Raw genomic sequence first — 21,682 nt, forward strand, 5'->3', positions numbered from 1 at the left:
TGAGATTGGGGGTCCGTGACCAAATACATTTTGGGTGGTCCTTGACATGGAAATGTTGGAGCACCACTGATATAGCAACATACTGAAAAAAAAATTGATTATATATTTGGCCGCGGACCCCCATCTCAAAATGTTTTGTTCCAGGGACCCCCCCATGAAGCAAAGTGAAGCACCGAGTGCCGCGCTAAAGAAATCTTAAAATGACACAGATGCGTTCCCGGTCTTAATGGGTTAAAGCATGTGAATCACTGATTTCTTTCAAAACGGGCCTGAAAAAAACGTCTATCAGAAGACCACAAGGGGAGTTAGATTTTAATACCCATTGAAAGGAGGTGTCATGCACTGCAGACGTTTCTCCTTTTTATCTTTTCTCGCTTTCCTTTGTACATATAGTTGTTGTGTATTTGTTGATGACCAGCGATGTAAAGTAACTAAGTACATTTACTCAAGTACTGTACTTAAGTAAAATGTTGAGGTATTTTTTGCTTTACTGGAGTATTTCCAATTTTCAATACATTTACTTCTTACTTCTACACTACATCGCAGATCTACAAGCTCGCAATGCGCATTGTGAGCTTGTAGATCTGCTATTCTCAAACATTTTATTACTTCTTTTTTTTTTGGTACTTTAAGTATATTTTGATGCCAATACTTTTGTACTATTACTCAAGTAACATTTTGAACACAGGCCTTTTACTTGTAACAGAGTATTTTTATATTGTGGTATTGCTATTTTTACTTAAGTAAAATATCTAGTGCTTCTTCCACCACTGGAAACAAGTCCCCAGAACGTTTTTGTGTTATCCTTTTAGCATTAATGTGTGACCGTACCTCCATGCTGTTTACAATGCTGACAAATAAAAGTATTCAATCAATCATCAATTAAACTACAATTAAATTACATAATAAGACCTATACTTTATACTATACTTTGGCTATTTGAAATGAGCAGATCTACAAGCTCACAGCGCGTCACAAAGCGACACGTTGTGAGCTTGTAGAGCTGGTATTTTCAAAGGATTTTTATACATTTGAAATGGGACCTTCTGCGTAATGAGTACTTTTACTTTTGGTACTGGTGTGTGTGTGTGTGTGTGTGTGTGTGTGTGTGTGTGTGTGTGTGTGTGTGTGTGTGTGTGTGTGTGTGTGTGTGTGTGTGTGTGTGTGTGTGTGTGTGTGTGTGTGTGTGTGTGTGTGTGTGTGTGTGTGTGTGTGTGTGTGTGTGTGTGTGTGTGTGTGTGTGTGTGTGTGTGTGTGTGTGTGCGCGCGCGACAGAGAGAGCTGCAAGTGTGACACAGATGTAATATGAGAGAGAGAGAGAAGAGGTCCAAGATAGAGGTGTGTGGAAGACGGACAGGATTATATGAGTGTGAGTGTCTCCATCTCTCAACTCACCTGCTATTCTTTTTTGCTCCCTGTGTGTGTGTCAGGTCAGACAGTAAGATCACTCAGCTGGCTCAGAGGTTTAATCAAAGGCCAACAGGAGATGGTTTGACCCCCGACCCCCGACCCCTGTCCATCTACACAGGAACCCCCCGATCTGCACTCAGCCTGGACAGGTACACACACACACACACACACACACACACACACACACACACACACACACACACACACACACACACACACACACACACACACACACACAGGCGCACAGACACACACAGACATGCACATAAGAGACACTTGTACTACTACAGATGTTAAAGGGCCACGTTCAACCTGTCTTCATATAATTGGCCCTCACTAAGACAGACATGTCTACTCCATCTGTGTCTCTGTCTCAGAGGAGGGCTGTGGACTGTTTACAAACCATCGGTATGCAGTAGAGATGCGCGGATGGGCTTTCTCGTCACCCGAATCCGCGTGGATGCGTTCATTGTCTCCGCCAGGCCGAAAGGCATGGCGAGAGAGTATGTTTTGCACCCTGTCCGTCCGTCCGTATGTGTGTGTCCTGTCCGTCCGTTAGCAGCTAATCTCCGGCACCGTTGGCCCTGGATGCCAATTCAGAACCTCTGCCTCAAACATTTCACATGGGCCTGTTATAGCGCCACCAGGAGGCCGATTTGTGCAAAGCCCATTTTTTAATATTACTCCTACAGATTTTGTCCACACGTCATGCAAATCGGTACACAGTATCTCTATAGTCATGTGATCAACACGGCTCTGTCCGATATCCCATATTCCATCCTCATTGGCTAAGGTTGGCTTCCAAAGTTTGCAGGATTGGCCCGTTTTCAACAAAATGCTTCAAATCATGAACGCAGCTTGTGATTTCCGTGAAATTTCACACGCACCTTCCCACTAGGCCAAGGAAGAAATGCCACCCTTTTCACATTGGCCTGTCATAGCGCCACCAGCAGGTCTAATTTAGCAAAACACATTTTTGGAACAAAATGCCTCAAATCATGAATGCAGTGTCCGATTGACGTGAAAGACCTAAGAAGAAATGCCACCACATTGGCCATTTTCACATTGGCCTATTATAGCGCCACCAGGAGGCCACAATAACCTACCTGACCTGGTGGAGACCTGTGCTCTGAGGAGCACTTTTTCTAGTTATCCATCCGCCATCCACCCGCATTGATTATATCATCCTATTTATAGATCTGAACCAACCGCACAGCAGGGAGGCACATGGGACTCTATGGATATACATACTTGTACAAACAATGTCGCTCACCACTGTCCCCATCACCAATGTATGTAGTGACTGACTGTATACATCCATTACTCCCACTACAGCTGTCACTGTTGGGTACAACAGCACTGATAACACAGACATGTGTGGGGAGGAATTAGTTGGCATAATGACTACATTGGGGGATAATTAAAGATTAGGAACAGGATCTTAACCCTTCCCATTGGCTTGTTATCACCACGGTTTCAAATGAAATCCTCTAGTGTAGTGGTTTTACAAAGTGGGGTCCGGGGACCCCCTGGAACCCCGTCAAGGGCCCCCAGTTAACCCATTAAGACCTGGAACGCATCTGTGTCACTTTTTGATCTGAGCTAAAAAAGCATTATTTTACACTTTGGCTATTCAAAAGTAGTAGATATACAAGCTCATAGCGCGGCACCGAGTGCCGCGCTATGAGCTTGTAGATCTGCTATTTTTGAAAAATTATGAAAATGTGTGCAAATCTTTGAATATATATTTTAAAGCGAAAATTTTTTGAAAAATTTTTGCTTCTGGGGGGGTCCCTGGAGCAACATATTTTGAGATGGGGGTCGGCAGCCAAATACATATCATTTTGGGGGTCCTTGACATGAAAAGGTTTGAGCACCACTGATATAGAAACATACTTTTTTTCAGAAAACTGTTGGGATTTAGAAGACATTTGTAGAATCGGCTTCAGGTCTTAATGATTGATAGTTAGTAACCAAATGGACCCGTACAGGTCTGTCACTCCGAGAGTGTACAAATGGAACCCCTTGAGAAAAGAGGGGGTAAAAAAAAAGAGACATTTGTGATGAGAGATCTATGCTATTTTAGTTTTGGGAGCTGCACCCCTTCCCATTAATAAATGATTTGAAATCGATTGCAGGCAGAAATCCCTAGCCTGGTAAACCCTCCCTCCAGAAATCTCATTTGTATTTTATTTCCTGAAATTAAATGGAAATGAGAATTCCGGAGGGAGGGGCTTTACCAGGCTAAGAAATCCCTGCTATAACTCCAAAAAACGTTTCACTTAACGAATTGAATTTCTTATTCTTCATAAGAAACTAAATTCAACACACTCAATACATCATCAATGCATACATTTCGCAGTGTATTGAACCAGTGGTGGAAAGTAACTAAGTACATGTACTCAAGTAATGCACTTAAGTATAATTTTGAGTAACATTTATTTTACTGGAGTATTCTACTCCACTACACCTCAGAGACAAATATTATTATTATTTGAAAACTTTAGTTACTAGTTACTTTGTAGATTTTGATTATTATTACAATACCTACATTAACCACTTCAGCCCTATTTAAACTTTGGCTATTTGAAAATAGTTGATCTGCAAGCTCACAATGCGTCGCGATGCGACACATTGTGAGCTTGTAGATCTGCTATTTTCAAATGATTTTTGATACATTTTAGACATGATAACTTGTGAAACGGGACATTCTGCATAATGAGTACTTTTACTTTTGGTACTTTAAGTATGTTTTGATGCCAATACTTTTGTGACAATTGCACATTATTATTATTAGTATTCCACTCGACCTGTGCATGTTATTATATTTGTAAAAGATACTATATGTAACATGTTTGAAGCCATGAGAAAATATGAACTTGTCCTATTCACGTGAGCTGTAATGGGTCTGATTGGGGGGATAATTGAATCATTAGTGCCACCCGAGGTTATTAATACAGGGTGTGGTGCACAACAGAGGGGTTGAACGAACCAAACCGTTTGTGCCAGGTTGAACGGAGGAAGAAAGGAGAGACCTTGAAGCGCCAGTTTACCATTTAGTACGTTTAAATGTGACATTAAGCTGCAGCCAAGGTTAAAAGACGTTCGAGCCCAGCGGATAGGAACCTGCCGTTTCTGTCGGGCCGTGGGATCCGAGCGCCGTGGTGGTGTGACGCCGGTCGGGATTGGAGCCGACAGCCGAAACCGGTGAGATCAACCCGAGCGTTCTGCTCGTGTTGGAATACAGATTAGAGGGGTACCCCGTTATCTAGTTATTATTTGGGCCGCATCGGGCGGAGAAGACTTTTCTTTTCATTTGGAGTAAAAGGATTAAAGGAACTGTTGCGTCGCGGGAGCGCGATCCGAAGAGAGCGGTCGCGGGACTATTTATTTATTTATTTAAGCAGCGTGCGTGCATGACAGACTCTTAAACGCCGTGTGCACTTGTTTATTGTTTGTATCTTGCATTGTGACCCGCGGGGTTACAAAGGACAGTGGGATTTGTTTGGGTGGGAGGGGCAGTTGAAGTAATTATTGTTTGTTTTTGATTTATTTGTTTGTTTCCTTGTTTATTTTATTTATCAGGGAGAGTAACAGGGACAGAAGTAATTTCAAAGTGATATTATTTGATTTAAACACCTTGTGTTCTGTCAATTTATACAAAGGCTTCTATATAAAAAATCGTATCAGTTAAAGCACCCACCGATCTCGTTGTTTTTCCTTTTTGGTAGCGATTATCCTTTCAGTTATAAAGGCAGATTGTTACACTTTTACTCAAGTAAATTTGTATTACCAGACTTGTAGACTGAAAATTGAGTACTTTTTCCACCACTGCATTGAACAATGCGTATTATAAGGGGCGGGGGTGGCAACCCTACACCAGTGGTTCTCAAACTTTTTCATGTCAAGGACCCCCAAAATCATTATAGTATATTTGGCCCCGGACCCCCATCTCAAAACATTTTGTTCCAGGGACCCCCAGAAGCAAAGATTTGAGGTACAAATGTTTGCTTAAAAAATATATATATTCAAAGGTTTGCACAAGTGTTCACGATTTTTCAAAAATCTACAAGCTCATAGCGCGGCACTCTCCACCTCAATGTCACCGGTGTCCCGCGTCAAGCGGTGATCCCGTCTTGTTACTGCAGTGACTTGGAGGTGCTCCACACATCCATCACTTTGGCCTAATGGGTATACAGTAGCTCATGTGTGAAATGATTACGGGCTCAAGTGATGCAAAGTCAGCAAACTGCCTCTCTCAAGAAACTCACCTTCCCCCCGTTGTAAGCGCTGGCTGTCCACTGGTTCTGTGTCTCTCTCTGCTTTTGTGTCGTGGCAGTTACTGACTGCATGCATGGGAAAGCAGTAACAGGTCTTTGCTGATTTGAGCAGCTTGACTTTTGAGTAGCTGCAGTGTGCTGAGCACATCCGTCATACGCCTTGAAAAAGGAACACCTTGAACAAAGGAAGTATTGTTTGAGGGCCTTAACACTATAAATAATATAACAAAGAAGTAAAAAATAACAAATACGATTAGAGTGCAGAAGTAAAAGAAAAAATAACTCAAAGGCAATCTGCAAACAGAAAGTTTGCTCACTCCACTGCTCCTCCCGCGGTTGATTTTGGAACTAAACCACGCGCTAATTGTGTGATGCGTGTGACGAAAAGGACTTAAAGGGATAGTTCACCCAAAAAAAAAATTCTATCGATTATTCACCCCATGGAGACTTGAATTCATGGATATTTTTAGTTTTTGTCGCATTCCTAAGCCAATAATTTGATGACCAGCGGACCGGTAGGCAGCGGTTCCGGTAGGAGACACAAAGGACTGTGTCTCCTACCGGAATCGCTGTCGGTCATCAAATTATTGGCTTTTGAATGAGACAAAAACTGAAAAATATCCATGAATTCAAGTCTCCATGGGGTAGGAAAAAAGTCATTTTGGGGGTGAACTATTCCTTTAACCCTTCCGATTGGCTCGCCGTCACCACGATTTCAAATGCAATCCTGTAGTGCAGTGCTTCTCAAAGTGGGGTCCTGGGACCGCCCCAGGGGCCCTTGGCGGGGTTCCAGGGGGGTCCCAGGCAAAATGACCGATAGTTAGGAACCAAATGGACCCTTACAGAGTTATGTTATATAATACATACCACAACCGAGGGGGTCCTTGAAATCAAATCGTTTGAGAACCGCCGCCGTGGTTGTGAGGGCAACAACAGCAATGGGATCTCACGCAGAGGACCCCAGAATAGCCAATGAGAGCCGAGCTCGACTGCAAAGAGGAACAACATGTCAGCGAGAACGGAAAGAGGATTTCTACCGTCTCCCCCGTCAGGGTGTGACAGCAAAACTGTGCGTTAAGCTTCTAGAATTATGACAACACTAAAGCCTTTTTTATTAAGGTGCCAGGAATATAAAAATAAGGCTGACGTTTGGATTGCTTACCGCATCTTCCTCGGAGTCCCTGCTGCGGAAACTCTCTCACACAAACATCAGTATGAAAAGGGAAAGCTGAAGTAGGCTTTTTTTCTACACATACTCTTGAGAGCCATTGTGCATTTCCGAGGAGAACGGGATGTGTTTTTTGTGATATGGTGACATGAGTGAAGAGTGGAGAATTACAGAAAGGGATGTTTTTGTTGTTGATGTTAACCCATCAAGACCTGAGAAAAAACATGTCTTCTAAAACAGTTTTCAGAAAAAAAACGTACGTTGCTATATCAGTGGTGCTCAAACTATTTCATGTCAAGGACCACCCAAAATTAGGCATGTGGCCGCGGACCCCCATCTCAAAATATGTGCCAGGGACCCCCAGAAGCACAGATTTTAGTTTTAAAAAAAAAATCGCTTTAAAAAATATACATATTCAAAGATTTGAGCCAATTTCCACGATTTTTCATCATGAAAATTTGTGAAGATTGTGAAGATTTTCATCGTGAAAAATAGCTGATCTGCTATGTTTGAACAGCCAAATAATAAAATGATGGTTACAGTGGTTAAAAATGATTGCGACGCTATATTAACTAAAATGACCCGAGACGCTTTCCCGGTTTGAAAGGGTTAAGCCTAATTTATACCGTTGTAAGACACCGCCTTGAGAGCCAGATTAGTTAGACTCATTAATCTGGAACGTCTCTCACGAGGCAGCGTGCCTCTCCTTGGCTCCGTACCTCATGATATTTCCAGCGGCTTTCACACACAACCGCATCATTAATGTCTCACAGCAGACAGTGAGCTGATGGATTGAGTACAAAATGCCCCACGGCTATGAGCCAGGAGCCATATAACTTGTCATACCACAGCATAAACCCAGAGTCTTCACTCTCGGTCCAGTGCAGAATGGTGTACAAGTCCGATAAAAAAAGTTCGGAGTGACATGATCGTCTTAACTTTCTGTCCCAAGTTGAATGGACTTCTTCTCGCTTCTCCCTTCTAGCCCGGGCGAATCGTAATTAATTGATTTTTTTTTTACCCGTTAACACAGGGACGGCATCTCTCATTTTAGATTTTAGCTATATATATATATATATGTTACAGGGAAATTGGAGAACCAGGGAAATTGGAGAAGGCGCGCTTGTTTTTACCACCCACCCAGTTAATTCTGTAGAACCAACACTAGAGGGAGCCACGAATGCAAGCCACGAGGCTTCCCAACCACAGTGCACTAACACGACCACACACACACACACGCGCGCACGCGCACACGCTCATGCTTTCAATTTGGTTTATTGAAAGCATGACTGTTAAGATACTTTTATTGTGTTATGGCTTTTAACATTTGTTTTAGTTTATCCCTGACACACACACACACACACACACACACACACGGATAGTGATCCATGAAAAGATCTATTCTGTCCCTATCGGTTTACAACTCGGACGGCGCTGATTCGACTAGCAGAGCATCGGCCGGTCAGCGAGGGCACTCGCGCCTGCGAGGGCGCGCTTCCTTGGCCTCAAGCTCTGCTGAGTCGGCGCGCCTCCGTCATGGACAATAACCATTATCACGTGTGCGTGTGAACGCGTGTTCAGCGTTCCCCTAGCGTAGCTTCCTGGTTGCTATGTGGGGGGGAACAACAAAAGCCAGGTCCGCCTCGCATCAAAGCCCCGTCTCGCGGCGCCGTCTCCTCCTCCTCCTCCTCCTCCTTATCACACCGCCTCGCATTAAAGCCCCGCCTCGCGGCGCCGCGTCCTCCTTCTCCTCCTCGCGAGCCTCGCGTAATAAACCCTGTCTCGAAAAGCCCCGCCTCAAAGCCCCGGAGCCCCCGCGCTCCGTTTTCAATTTCCCTGGTTCTCCAATTTCCCTGTGACATATATATATAAAGCAACAACAAGAACAGTGATATATATATAGTAGGGGTGTGCCGATTTCGCGAAACGATACGATGCGATATTGGGCTCACAACATTGATACGATACGATACGATATATGGCACTTTTTTATTATGAAAATATATGGATGTTGCATGTTTTTGCATTATTATTATTGGAGGAGAATTTTAAAAAAAATAAATAATATATATATATATATATTCTTTTTTTTTCAAAACATTTTTTTTTTCTCCCAAAACAACACATGGTCACGAATACGTATCGCGATATATCACGGGACGATATATCGGCACACCCCTAATATATAGCAACAACAAGAGCAGTGGTTTAGAACAGTGGTTCTCAAAAATAACATATCTACAAGCTCAGAGCGCTTCACTTCCGTGCTGTGAGCTTGTACATCTGCTATTTTTTAATTATAATAGTTTTTGTTAGCACAAAACTTTTTTTTTGGGGGGTCCCTGGCACAAAACAATTTCAAATGGGGGGGGTCCGCGGCCAAACACATGTAATTTTGGGGGTCCTTGGCACGAAAACGTTTGAGAACTACTGATTTAGAAGGCATCTGTAGAATGGGCCTCAGGTCTTAAAGGGTTAACTGGGCAGATTTATCAAAAAGTTTGAACGTAATTATTTCTATTCCCCAACTTCAACTTTATCGCCACATCACAGGTTTACAGGTGTTAAACAAATCTAATTATAATCTAACTATGAATGAATAATTATAAACGGGATCAATCCCAAGAAATATTATGAGTTATGAGCATATAATTACTGTGTAATGATTTCTCCATACCAGCAAACACTGTTATCAGTCCAATATCCAATATCTTTCTATCTTTATCACAGAGGATTGACTAGGATAGTGGTTCGAGGATACCAGCCAACAGTGGTGGAAAAGTACTCAAATGTTTTACTTAAGTAAAAGTATCAATACTGCAATATAGAAATACTCTGTAACAAGAAGTCCCGTATTCAAAATGCACTTGAGTAAAAGCACAAAGGTATTGGCATCAAAATATACTTAAAGTACCAAAAGTAAAAGTACTCATTATGCAGAATGGCCCATTTCAAGTTTTCAAATGTATAAAAATCTTTTGAAAATAGCAGATCTGCAAGCTCACAATGCGTCGCATCACGACGCACCGAGTGCCACTCTTGTAGATCTGCCTTTTTTTTTTTATCGTAGAAAATGTATGCAAATCTTAAAGTGAACATTTTTAACTGTGCTTCTGCGGGGTCCCTGGAACAACATATTTTGAGATGGGGGTCCGCGGCCAAATACATTTGGGGGTCCTTGACATGGAAAATGTGTAGCACCACTGATATACACTGTAGCAACATGCTGTTAGATGTTAAATATGTTGTTCCAGGGACCCCCAAAAGCAAAGATTTGAGTCACAAATGTTCGCTTTAAAAAATCTACATTAAAAGATTTGCTCAAATTTTCTGGATTTTTCAAAAATCGCAGATATACAAGCTCAGATATACAAGCTCACAGCGCGGCACCAAGTGCTCATATACAAGCTACTGTATGAGCTTGTATATCTGCTATTTTTGAATAGCCAAAGTGTAAAATAATGCATTTTTTTGTAAAGAACAGAAGTGGAAGTGGCAAAGAAATATGTTGATTTCCGTTGCTAAGTGGTTTCCGTTGCCAAGTGATTTCTTAGCTACTTGTGCAACTGAAAACAGACTTTAGGGAATTAGTTAGTGCCTCGAAAAGTATGTACGGATTAAAACCTAATTAATTCAAATGTAATCCTACCATAGATAAGATAAATCGCTGCGTGTGTCTCTGCGTGTCTGTCCTTCGCTCATCTCCTGAGCCGTCTGACCGATCGACTTGTATCGCTGAGGACCCCAGGGGGTGCGTTGCCCGATGTTAAACACCTTGCATGTTCAAAACCATTACTTGTCAGGAAATGGGGGAAAAAATGTATATGTTTATGTGTTCGTGTGTGTGGGGGTGTGTGTGGGGGTGTGTGTGGGGTGGGGGGGGGGGTTGTGTTCAGTTCAGCTAACTCATAGAGGGGAACAGGAACGGACGTACAAACAGGATATCGTCGCCGTCGGGCAGAAACCTCTTATCTCCATATTCTAACCTTTTTGTGTTTTTTTCGTAAATGAACGCCCCACTCGATCCCACTACAGCGTCACACAAAAGCAGCAAAAGTAGCAGATCTACAAGTTCGAGCTTGTAGATCTGCTACTTTTGCTGCTTTCGAGTTTTAATCCTGAAAAGTAACCGTTGTTACTTCCACGCCGACAGAGACGACACACAGCACTGTGTGTGCACTTGTGTGTGTGTGTGTGTGTGTGTGTGTGTGATGGGGGAGGCTCTGTTAGCCCATTCAATCCGGGAACGCGTCTGTGTCATTTTTAGATGTCTTTGGGCTATTCAAAAATAGCAGATCTACAAGCTTGTAGCGCGGCACTCGGTGCCGCACTACGAGCTTGTAGATCTGCTATTTTTGAAAAATCGTGAAATTTTGAATATCTTTGAATATATAATTTTGTCATTTGTCAAACATTTGACAAATATCTTCTAAATCCTAACAGTTTTTTTTTTTAAACGTATGTTGCTATATCAGTGGTTCCCGAACTTTTTCATGTCAAGGACCCCCAAAATGATATGTATTCGGACGCGGACCACAATCTCAAAATATGTTCTTCCAGGGACCCCCCCTAGAAGCAAAGATTTGTGTTAAAAATGTTCGCTTTTAACACATTGGGTGCCAGCATTTTTTCATAACAACTTACGTTGGGTGCCAGCATTCTCCCCATTGACTGCGCTTTGCTGTTTAAAGCTCTAGACTCCACGAGGAGCAAATCCATGTAAAAAAAAACATCCATTCATGTTGCGCGATGACCCTGGCTACAGCCTGGAACAATAACATTTCACTCGCGAGTTACAATGGGGGGGGATCGCGCATCGCGCATGACCGGTTTTCCCCACCGGAAACAGATTCGGAGATATAGGTGTTTTAAAGAAGGAAATAGACAGGAAGTGGATGGGAGCCATGTTTTTGTTTTTCCGGTGATCTATCTGGCCTATCCTTCTCAAGATCACAATGGGTACTCCCAGAGCTGCTCTAGCCCCGCCCGTGTGGAGAAAAACGAAAAAAACAAAAAGACATATTTCACGGTCTGGACCGTGTTCGGCACCGGACCGCTACTCTGCGCAAACACGGTTCAGACCGTGTTTGGCACCCGATGTGTTAAAAGTACACATATATTCAAAGATTTGCACACATTTTCAAGATTATTCAAAAATAGCCCAAAGTATAAAATAATAGCTCAAATCTAAAATGGCACCGATGGCGTTCCCGGATTCAATGAGTTGGCGTTCCCGGATTCAATGAGTTAGAGCTGGGCAGAGAGGGGTGACTCTGCATTAGTCACAAACTCAGCCATTCCATCTATAAATGTGTGAAATCCTTGCGTGCGTGTGTGTTTGTGTGTTCTTTGCATATCTCGAGAACCCTTCTGCCTTCACACCGGGCGCCGCACTCCCCCGGTTTACGCAGCGATACACTCATAGAGTTTGAAGTGTGTGTGTGTGTGTGTGTGTGTGTGTGTGTGTGTGTGTATCTGTGAAGTCAGTCAGATCATCGGTTCTTCCGATTATATCCACAGATACCCATATATGGAGATCCCTGATGATGATAATGAGTACTGCGCTAAGTACTCTTGACTACAGGATACAGTCAGCTGACCTCTTCACACTTCTCTTCACTTTCTCCTGATCTTTCCCTGTAAAGTATTTTTTCCCCCCCCATTGTCGTGCCTAATTTGCTAGGTGTGAAAAGAGGCCAATTCGCACCTGGCAACATTTCACACCTGGGAAATGCTCCCCTTTCTCAGTGACAATGCTCCGCACTATCCACTGATGTGCCAACGGCATGCTCTTTTTTTAAAAGATTTGTTTTTGGCTTTTCTGCCTTCATTGACAGTTTGTAAGTGAAGATGGACAGGAAAGAGGGAGAGAGAGACGGGGAGAGACACAAAGCAAAGGTAGAATTAATGCAATGATATGTATTGATATAAAAACAGATGATATTTGACACGAATGCTGTAGTATTTATTGATCTGAATACAGATAATATTTGACATTTCATCCGTCCTGATCAGATATGACCTGAATGCGTTATATTGTTATACAACGATTTTCTGCCAAGTCCCGGAAAGGATGCGCTGTGATTGGCTAGTAGTCACTTTGATTGGCAGGTGTGCCTTTAGGCAAAAATAATTGTGCCTAAATGTGGCACAATTATGCCTAAATAAACCTAACCTCACAAAAACTATACCTAAACCTAACATTAACCCTAACCTCACAAAAATGTGCGTTTTATCGGCGGCAGTAATTGTCTGCGGTTTTCGGAAACATTGGTTTAGGCAGCGGGATTCGATCCTGTGAGGTTGGGGCTGAAAGTCTTAATGATTAGTGACGCACGCCACCGACGCAGGTGGTGGAATGGGGTTTTCGGGCTGTATTTGAATGTGACCCCACCTTGCCCCGTTCTCGCATTCAGCCAATCGCAAGCAGGCAGGGGCGGGGCTTGAGTATGAGTGAGACAAGGGGAAGAGGAGGAGTCCTTTTAGAGGGTCTCTTGTCAATCAGCTCAACTGATCTGATTGGAGCAGGACCAGGTGAGGTGATTGAGGTAACAGGTGAAGAATGTTAGGGAATGACGGCTTGCTCAGGTTGAACTGTCGTTTTAAAACTCCTATTAACCCATTAAGACCGGGAAAGCATCTGTCACTTTAGATTGTAACCACTGTAATCATTCTCTTATACTTTGGGCTATTCGAAAATAGCAGATATACAAGCTCATAGCGCGGCACCGAGTGAGCTATGAGCTTGTAGATCTGCTTTTTTTTTTTTTAAATCATGAAAATGGGTGCAAATCTTTGAGTATATGTTTTTTAAAGCGAACATTTGTAACTCAAATCTTTGCTTCTGGGGGATTCTACAAATGTCTTCTAAAAACTAACAGTTTTTTGAAAAAAACGTATGTTGCTATAATATCAGTGGTTCTCAAACTTTTTCATGTCAAGGGCCCCCAAAATTATATGTATTTGGCCGCGGACCCCCATCTCAAAATATGCTGTTCCAGGGACCCCCCCCCCAGAAGCAAAGATTTGAGTTTAAAAAGTTAAAAAAATAATAATATATATATTCAAAGATTTGCACCACATTTTCACGATTTTTCTAAAATAGCAGATCTACAAGCTCATAGCGCGGCACTCGGTGCCGCGCTATGAGCTTGTATATCTGCTATTTTTGAATAGCCAAAGTGTAATGGTCTAAGCGGTTACACAGATGTGTTCCCGGTTCTAATGGGTTAAAATGACATTGTTGCATGTTGCCTCTGTGAATATATATATATATATATATATATATATATATATATATATATAGGCTATTATTCAACGCAATTTATCGGTGCCTGTCTCGCTCTGCCCGTTAGAATGAGAGTAAATTGCTGAGGCAATTGTACAGACGGAGAAGCCTTTGTTAGCTCTTTCATAGTATGGCATTGGCCAGATAAAAGCTTTCACGTTGTAACATTTAATAGATACATTTTCCAAAGAATCACTCTACTGCCAGTTTACAAAAGCCCTTTCAGTCAGTGTGCATTACTTTAACCCTTTCACACACATTCACGCACTGATAGGCACCAACCACCAGGAGCCGTTACTTATAAATATCGAACCAATGAAAAGTATTAACTAGAACTTGTGACTATATAATTACTACATTGGATCCATTGGAATGGTAGAGTATGTTAAAGGGATAGTTCACCCCCAAAAATACTTTTTTTCTATCAATTAGTCACCCCATGGAGACTTCAATTCACAGATTTTTTTTTTCTTGTCGCATTCCTAAGACAATAATTTGATGACCGGCAGCGGTTCCGGTAGGAGACACAAAGAGTCACTTTTGTGTATCCTACCGGAACCGCTGCCTACCGCTGGTCATCAAATTATTGGCTTAGGAATGAGACAAAAACTAAAACTTCATGGAGTGACTAATCGATAGACAAAAAGGCTTTTTTGGGTGAACTATCCCTTTAATACAATATAACTTATACAATCGGGTGGTTGTATTTTGTCTCCCTGCTCTTCTTATTGAGACATTTAGATCGTGTCAAAGTTCATGTCTCACCTAGACACAGGCTCTGACACAAATTGTGACCATCAGGTCACAGATTACATTTATCCCCTGAGCAAGCAGGCAGGCTCTATTAGCTCAATGGTAAAAATGTCAGCACTTGTGCAGGAATCCGGGTAGAAGAGGAAAGTTGCGTATTGCAGCTTTAACACTAAGTCAGATTTTGCAGTCCCTCAGCTCAGGTAAACGTAGGATATAATGCGTCCGTTCTGTCTCTACCCGAATTGAGCGTTTCTGTGTAGGCTTTAAATGTGTAAACAAAGCTAATCGACATCTAAAATACAATGGTATATCCCCCGCTGGTATCCCAGCTGTGCGGGGGAGACCCCCCGAGGGAGGACGGCATGACCAAATGGAAAGCTCCGGGGAGAAAAAAGGGTCTGCCTGATCGCTAGGTAGCTAAAGGAACTGTGGAACCGAGTGCTAAAGTGCAATACATCTCAATTTACAGTCTGGCGGAAATAGATTTGCAAAAAGCTAGCTTGTTTCATCCCATCCCGCGGGTGCAATTATATTGAGACGTGACTGGGAAGGCATTGTGCTGAATACACCGTCGTGTTCCATGAAACCGGTCGTTCCATGGACTACGTTTAGCCTTGTGGCATTTTTTATACATTTGGGGGGGGGGGAATAATTAATCCATTGAGACCGGGAACGCATCTGTCATTTTAAGATTTCTTTGGCTTCAAAAATAGCAGATCTACAAGCTCATAGCGCGGCACCGAGTGCCGTGCTATGAGCTTGTATATCTGCTATTTTTTTTAAACATTTTTAAATGTGTGCAAATCTTTGATTTTTTTTTTTTTCAAAGCGAGCATTTTTAACTCAAATCGTTGCTTCTTGGAGGTCCCTGGAACAACATGTTTTGAGCTGGGGGTCCGCAGACAAATACATACAATTTTGGGGGTCCTTGACATGAAAAAGTTTGAGAACCACTGATATTATAGCAACATAAGTTTAAAAAAAAAACTGTTAGGATTTAGAAGACATTTGTAGAATCCCCCAGAAGCAAAGATTTGAGTTACAAATGTTCGCTTTAAAAAAAAAATATATATATTCAAAGATTTGCTAAAATGTTCACGATTATTCAAAAATAGCAGATATACAAGCACACAGCGCGGCACTCGCTGTGTGCTTGTATATCTGCTATTTTTGAATAGCCCAAAGAAATCTAAAAATGACACAGGTGCGTTCCCGGTCTTAATGGATTAATCAGTGTTCAGGCAGCCCAGCTGTTTGTTTTGTGTACTCGTTCTTTCAACACCTTGTTCGGTTAGTGCTCGAAATTAAGACTTCAGAGAGCAAAGTGGATGCAGAACAATTACAACAACGGGGTCCCTAATGTAAAAGGACATTAATTGTGTCCAGAGGCAGCAAACGTTTGCAGTGTAGGAAATTAATTGCTTGTATGCTGGGTTGCTCACAGGGTACACACGGGCAATGGGGGGAAGGGGATTGATCCATCTCTGTGACTTGGCAGCGGGTGGTACAGTATGCTGTCGATATGCGCTGATCTCTTTCTTTCTTTCTATTTTTCTCTCTCTTTATCTGAATGGTAAATGGTGCACTTATGTAGCACTTTTGCTTTGCAATGTGCATTACAGTCACCCAGAGTCGTATAAGGAGAGTTGTGTCACCTCCGTAAACACTTATATACAGTGGTGTAAAGTAACTAAGTACATTTATTCAAGTACTGTGTACTTAAGTACAATTTTGAGGTATTTTGACTTTACTGGAGTATTTCCAATTGTCTATACTTTTACTTCTACTCCACTACATCTCAGAGGCAAATTGTGCTTTTACTCCATTACAATTATTTGAAAACTTTAGTTACTAGTTACTTAAGATATCAATTATTATATTATAAAACTTACATTAACCACTTCAGCCCTATTTTATACATAAGCTATTTGAAATGCGACGCGTTGTGAGCTTGTAGATCGGCTATTTTCAAACATTTTAGTACTTTTATTTTGAGTACCGGTACTTTAAGTACATTTTGATACCAATACTTTTGTACTTTTACTCAAGTACATTTTGGATTCTGGACTTTTACTTGTAACAGAGTACTTCTACATTGCAGTATTGATACTTTTACCCAAGTAAAACATTTGAGTACTTTTCCCACAGCACGTTTGCTTTGCAAAGTGCATTACATTCACCCAGAGCCATACGAGGACAGTTGCGTCACCTCCGTTCACTTCATCGGGCCAGGTCTTCTACAGAGCCTTCTATTGGCGAATTAGTGACAAAGCCCTGAACCGGAAGTTTACGGAATGCACTGGAGTCTATGAGCGTTTGTCACTATTTAGAATTTATATGAACCAAGTGACCGGCGCTGTTTCTGCACCCTCATTGACGTAACTCTCGAATAGAAGGCTCTGCATTCACCCATTCACACACAGAAGGTGGAGGAAACCAATGCAAGGCTCATTGGGAGCAGTTTAGGGGTTCAGTGTCTTGCTCAAGGTCACTTCAACACTAACCCCCAGAGGGATTGAACCAGGAACCTTCTGTTTTCCCAAGCGGCAAATATCAGGTAGCACCGAGTGCCACGCTATGAGCTTGTAGATCTGCTATTTTTGAATAGCCAGAGTATAAAATAATGGTTCAAGTAAGTGGTGTCAAACTCACGTTTTGGGTGCCAAATGCGGCCCCCAAAGAGGTCCAATGCGGCCCCCAACATGGTTTTCAGAAAAGTAAAAACATAGTACCTTTTTATATAGAGTAGCTATTCTTCTTAATAATAAAGAAAATTGGTAAAGTGATATACTGTATGGTAATGACTGAGACAGCAGGTTGGAAAAAGCCAGTGACAGCGGTGTAAGTGAACGCACACGAGCGTGCGTGTCCACAACTGGTCACGGCCCTCATCAAGTCACCTTTTGCCCAATGAAGTCATCACTCCGTAATGAGTTTGACACCCCTGGTTTAAGTGGTTACACAGATGTATTCCCGGTTTTGTGTGTGTGTGTGTGTGTGTGTGTGTGTGTGTGTGTGTGTGTGTGTGTGTGTGTGTGTGTGTGTGTGTGTGTGTGTGTGTGTGTGTGTGTGTGTGTGTGTGTGTGTGTGTGTGTGTTGGGTTAATTGAACTAATTGATATTTCTCTATCAATTAGTGCAGAGCTGTATCCTCCTGTGTACCAGATTCTCTCTCTCTCTCGCACACACACACACTCCCCTATTGTCTACTGTGATCACATTTCTATAATTGGCTGATGTACGCTAGACTTGTAATGTCTTTGACTGACAACCCTATTGAATTGTAAAGGGCTCATTCACACTGAGACAGTCAATGAATCAGTCAGCCAGCCGGCCAGCTAATCAGTCAGTCAGTCAGTCAGTCAGTCAGTCATTCAATGAGTCAGTCAGTCAGTCAGCCAGCCAAATCAGATTGTGTTTGAATTCAGTGCATGGATGTCTCTCTCTGTGCTTTGGATGCTTTGTGCTCAGATAAACTGTGACTCAACCATGGACTGTCCAACACCCAGGTCCCTCACAGTGACAGCTCAGAGCATGTCGGCACTTTATCGTGCTGATTGATCGGCTATCTGTATCAGCCCCAAGAGCTGATACACTGTTATCTGTCCTACTGTATATGGCTGATATGGCTTATCAACCTCTCAGGCCCTAGCAGTGGCTGGGACCATTTACCCTATTCACCTGTTTCCTAGGCTGTGTGTTTTCCACTTCCTGTCGATTTCATTGGATATCATTGGTCATCTGACCAGTTTCATTGGATTTCATTGGATCAAATCGACAGGAAGTGGAAAACACAGCCTAGGAAACAGGTGAAAAGGGCAAATAAAGATGTGAGTACATCAATCAGAATCAGAATTAACTTTATTATCACAGGTTTACAGGTGTATAGGGCTGTCACGATTATGGAATTTGACTTGACGATTAATTGTCACTCAAATAATTACGATTAACGATTTCATTGTGTTTCTGTTGTTGAACGTTAATGGAACATTATGAATACAAATTACTAGCTGAAAACGTGTCGCATCGCGACGCGTTTTGAGCTTATTATCTGCTATTTCCACTATTTTTGATATTTTTAAAAAATATGAAAAAAAAGAGATTAACTCAAATACTTGCAATTAGGCGATTATGTAATAATTGTGAAAAGCCTACAGGTGTATATAATTAATTGTATATAACTTTTTTTTTGTTGGTGCTCGCTCCATCATGTTGTAGTTTTCATGAGAAGAAAGAGGATAGAGGTAAAGTAAGAATAAGAGCAGGAGAGAAAAGATTCCAAAAATAAATAAATGAAAAGGATATACCTTGAGGACCAAATATCCCCACAAGTATAGTACAATATGAGAAATAGACGTTTGCGAGGACCATTTCCTGGTCCTCACAGAAAAAAATGGTTGTTTTATTGTTGAAAAAAATACTTATTTTTACAATTAGAAAAAAGATTTGGGTTGCGGTTCGGATTAGGATTTCACATTAAGAGGTTTGGTGCAGGGATCAGAGTTATTGTTGTCGTGAAAAATAGCTGATGTACAAGCTCACAACGTGTAGATCAGCAATTATTTGGCTTTAGGCTTATATGGTTAAAAAGGGCAACGTTTAAAAAAGTTTTATTCAGAAAATCACTCTCTTAAAACGTTGATGTCCTCACAAGTATAGTAATACAAACCTGTGTGTGTGCGTGTGTGTGTGTGTGTGTGTGTATATATATACACTGTACAATACGTAAATCCCACGACACGTGTATGAAGGGCCATCATTGCGAGGCAGTCGGGTTGTGCGGCAGAGGCAGGATAAATGCAGGATGAAGCACATTAAATGGCACATGTGAGACCAGTGCCATTGTGTGTTTTCCACACATGGCTCCATTAGCAGGCTGTCAGAGGAAGATTGCAGCCCTCTCCGCCTCTCCTCCCCAGCGGGTAAACCATGTGCCGCTCACTTTACCCTTCCATTGTGTGTGTGTGTGGGGGGCGTGATGCCGCCGACCGTACAAACGATTCCACATCGCCGTGGAGACTGTATAGTAGCGTACACAGCCCCCACTGCCCCCCACCGTGCGACGATTCACAACCTTGTGGGTTCGTGAGGGAGAGATTGCATGTGGGGTCTGCGAATGATATGGTGAAACATTAAGATTTTTTAAAATCTTCTCTCTTTAACTCGTTTTTTTTATTTATTTTGTCGTAAACATACAAATCTGCAGCAATTTCTTTTGTCGTAAACATACAAATCTGCAGCAAACTATTTTGTCATAAACATACAAATCTGTAACAATAAAAAAAAAATATATATATATACATTTATGTTGTTGAAACAATTACAAAATAATACTAATAATAATAATAATAATAATAATAATAATAAAGAGAGAAAAAGAGGGAAAGAGAGAAGGTCTGAGTAAAAATAGTAAAGGAAAAGAAAAAGAGGATTTTTAATGATGATAATGATAATGTGACATTCGTGATTAAAAAATGTCTAGTTGTGTGTTCATTGCGGTGCCGATAAATAGGGAGTATGCTACGTTAGTTCCATTGACCCAAGCCGAGACAAAAATCGATCGGTCAATCGTTAAAATAAATACTAGTCTGACAGATGGTCTGCCTGCCTGCCTGCCTCTTTCCTTATTCTAGGATGTTCTTGTGTGACAATTCGATTTGCTGAATAGATATCTGCTCATCGGTTCTAGAAAATGTCATTTACAAGCGCGGGGAAGCCTTCCCTACTTCCAGAAACACGCACGCACGCACGCACGCACGCACGCACGCACGCACGCACGCACGCACGCACACACACACACACACACACACACACACACACACACACACACACACACACACACACACACACACACACACACACACACACACACACACACACACACAGTAAAAAAACGTGCACCCTGCCAGCTTGATGTGACACCTCCATGTGCTTTCGGGGAGCTCTCTCGTCGTTTCAGTGGCTCGTTAAATTAGTTCAGCCTGTTGGGGACGCAGATTACCGCTGGCTTGGAGGGGGCCCCTGAGGGCCGCTTTGAGCTCCAGATGAAATCGGAAGCCCCGAAGCAATCAATGCTGACAGCATTTTAACAGTTACGCCAAACATTTCATGAGGAAAAATGCTCAAAACGCAGAGGAGGGAGAAGGAGCATCTGCTCTGGTTGTAAACAGGACAGGTGTGGCTTCCCCGTGGATCTCTGACATGCGGTGATGTTGATGATGTCAGTTTCTCCCAAATATGGCAGGAAGGTGGATTTGAAATTATTAACTCATTCGGTGCCAGAGGTTTATTAAAACAGGGTACATCTAGTGCTGGCATTCGTAGCGTTTACGCTGCGCTGTTTAGAGCTAGAATCGACGACGAGCACCCGGATGTAAACAATGGATGCGTGTACGACAGTGGATGGTCCAGGCTAACGCCTGGAACAATAACATCTCTCACGCGAGTCGCCATTGCGGAGTGATCGCGCATCGAAATCTTTTCTCCACTGTAAAAGGTTAAGGAGATCCGGAGGTTTTTATCAAGGAGATAGAATGGGAGCGGACGGAAGGGAGTTTTTTTTGGCACGGTGATCCATCTGTCCCTTCCATTTAAGAGGCACCGTGGGTGATTCCAAAGTTGCGCTAGCCCCTTGTGGAAAAAATATATATTATTGAACTCATGCTTAGAGCGAACATGAGTATGTGCAGCGGCAGAGATCGCCCTCCCCACCCGGCTTCCCTCTGGCAAACATTAGGCTCTATGCACAGCAGCCATATTGGAAAGAAATTGGGCCTCTTCCTTT

At 42.2% G+C, this 21,682-nt stretch overlaps 1 protein-coding gene across 3 annotated transcripts in view; it reads left to right on the forward strand.

Moving 5' to 3' along the window:
• ankfn1a (ankyrin repeat and fibronectin type III domain containing 1a) overlaps window positions 1–21,682 on the forward strand; it is a 235,871-nt gene that overhangs the window by 128,964 nt on the left and 85,225 nt on the right. For all 3 annotated transcript variants that reach the window (XM_080454570.1, XM_080454571.1, XM_080454572.1), the window contains exon 7: window positions 1,431–1,559. In XM_080454570.1, the coding sequence (XP_080310696.1) occupies window positions 1,431–1,559 (129 nt within the window). The remainder of the gene's footprint in view (window positions 1–1,430; window positions 1,560–21,682) is intronic.

This window comes from Gymnoscopelus braueri (assembly GCF_963280865.1).
Source record: "Gymnoscopelus braueri genome assembly, chromosome: 17".
In the NCBI taxonomy this organism is placed as follows: Eukaryota; Metazoa; Chordata; class Actinopteri; order Myctophiformes; family Myctophidae; genus Gymnoscopelus; species Gymnoscopelus braueri.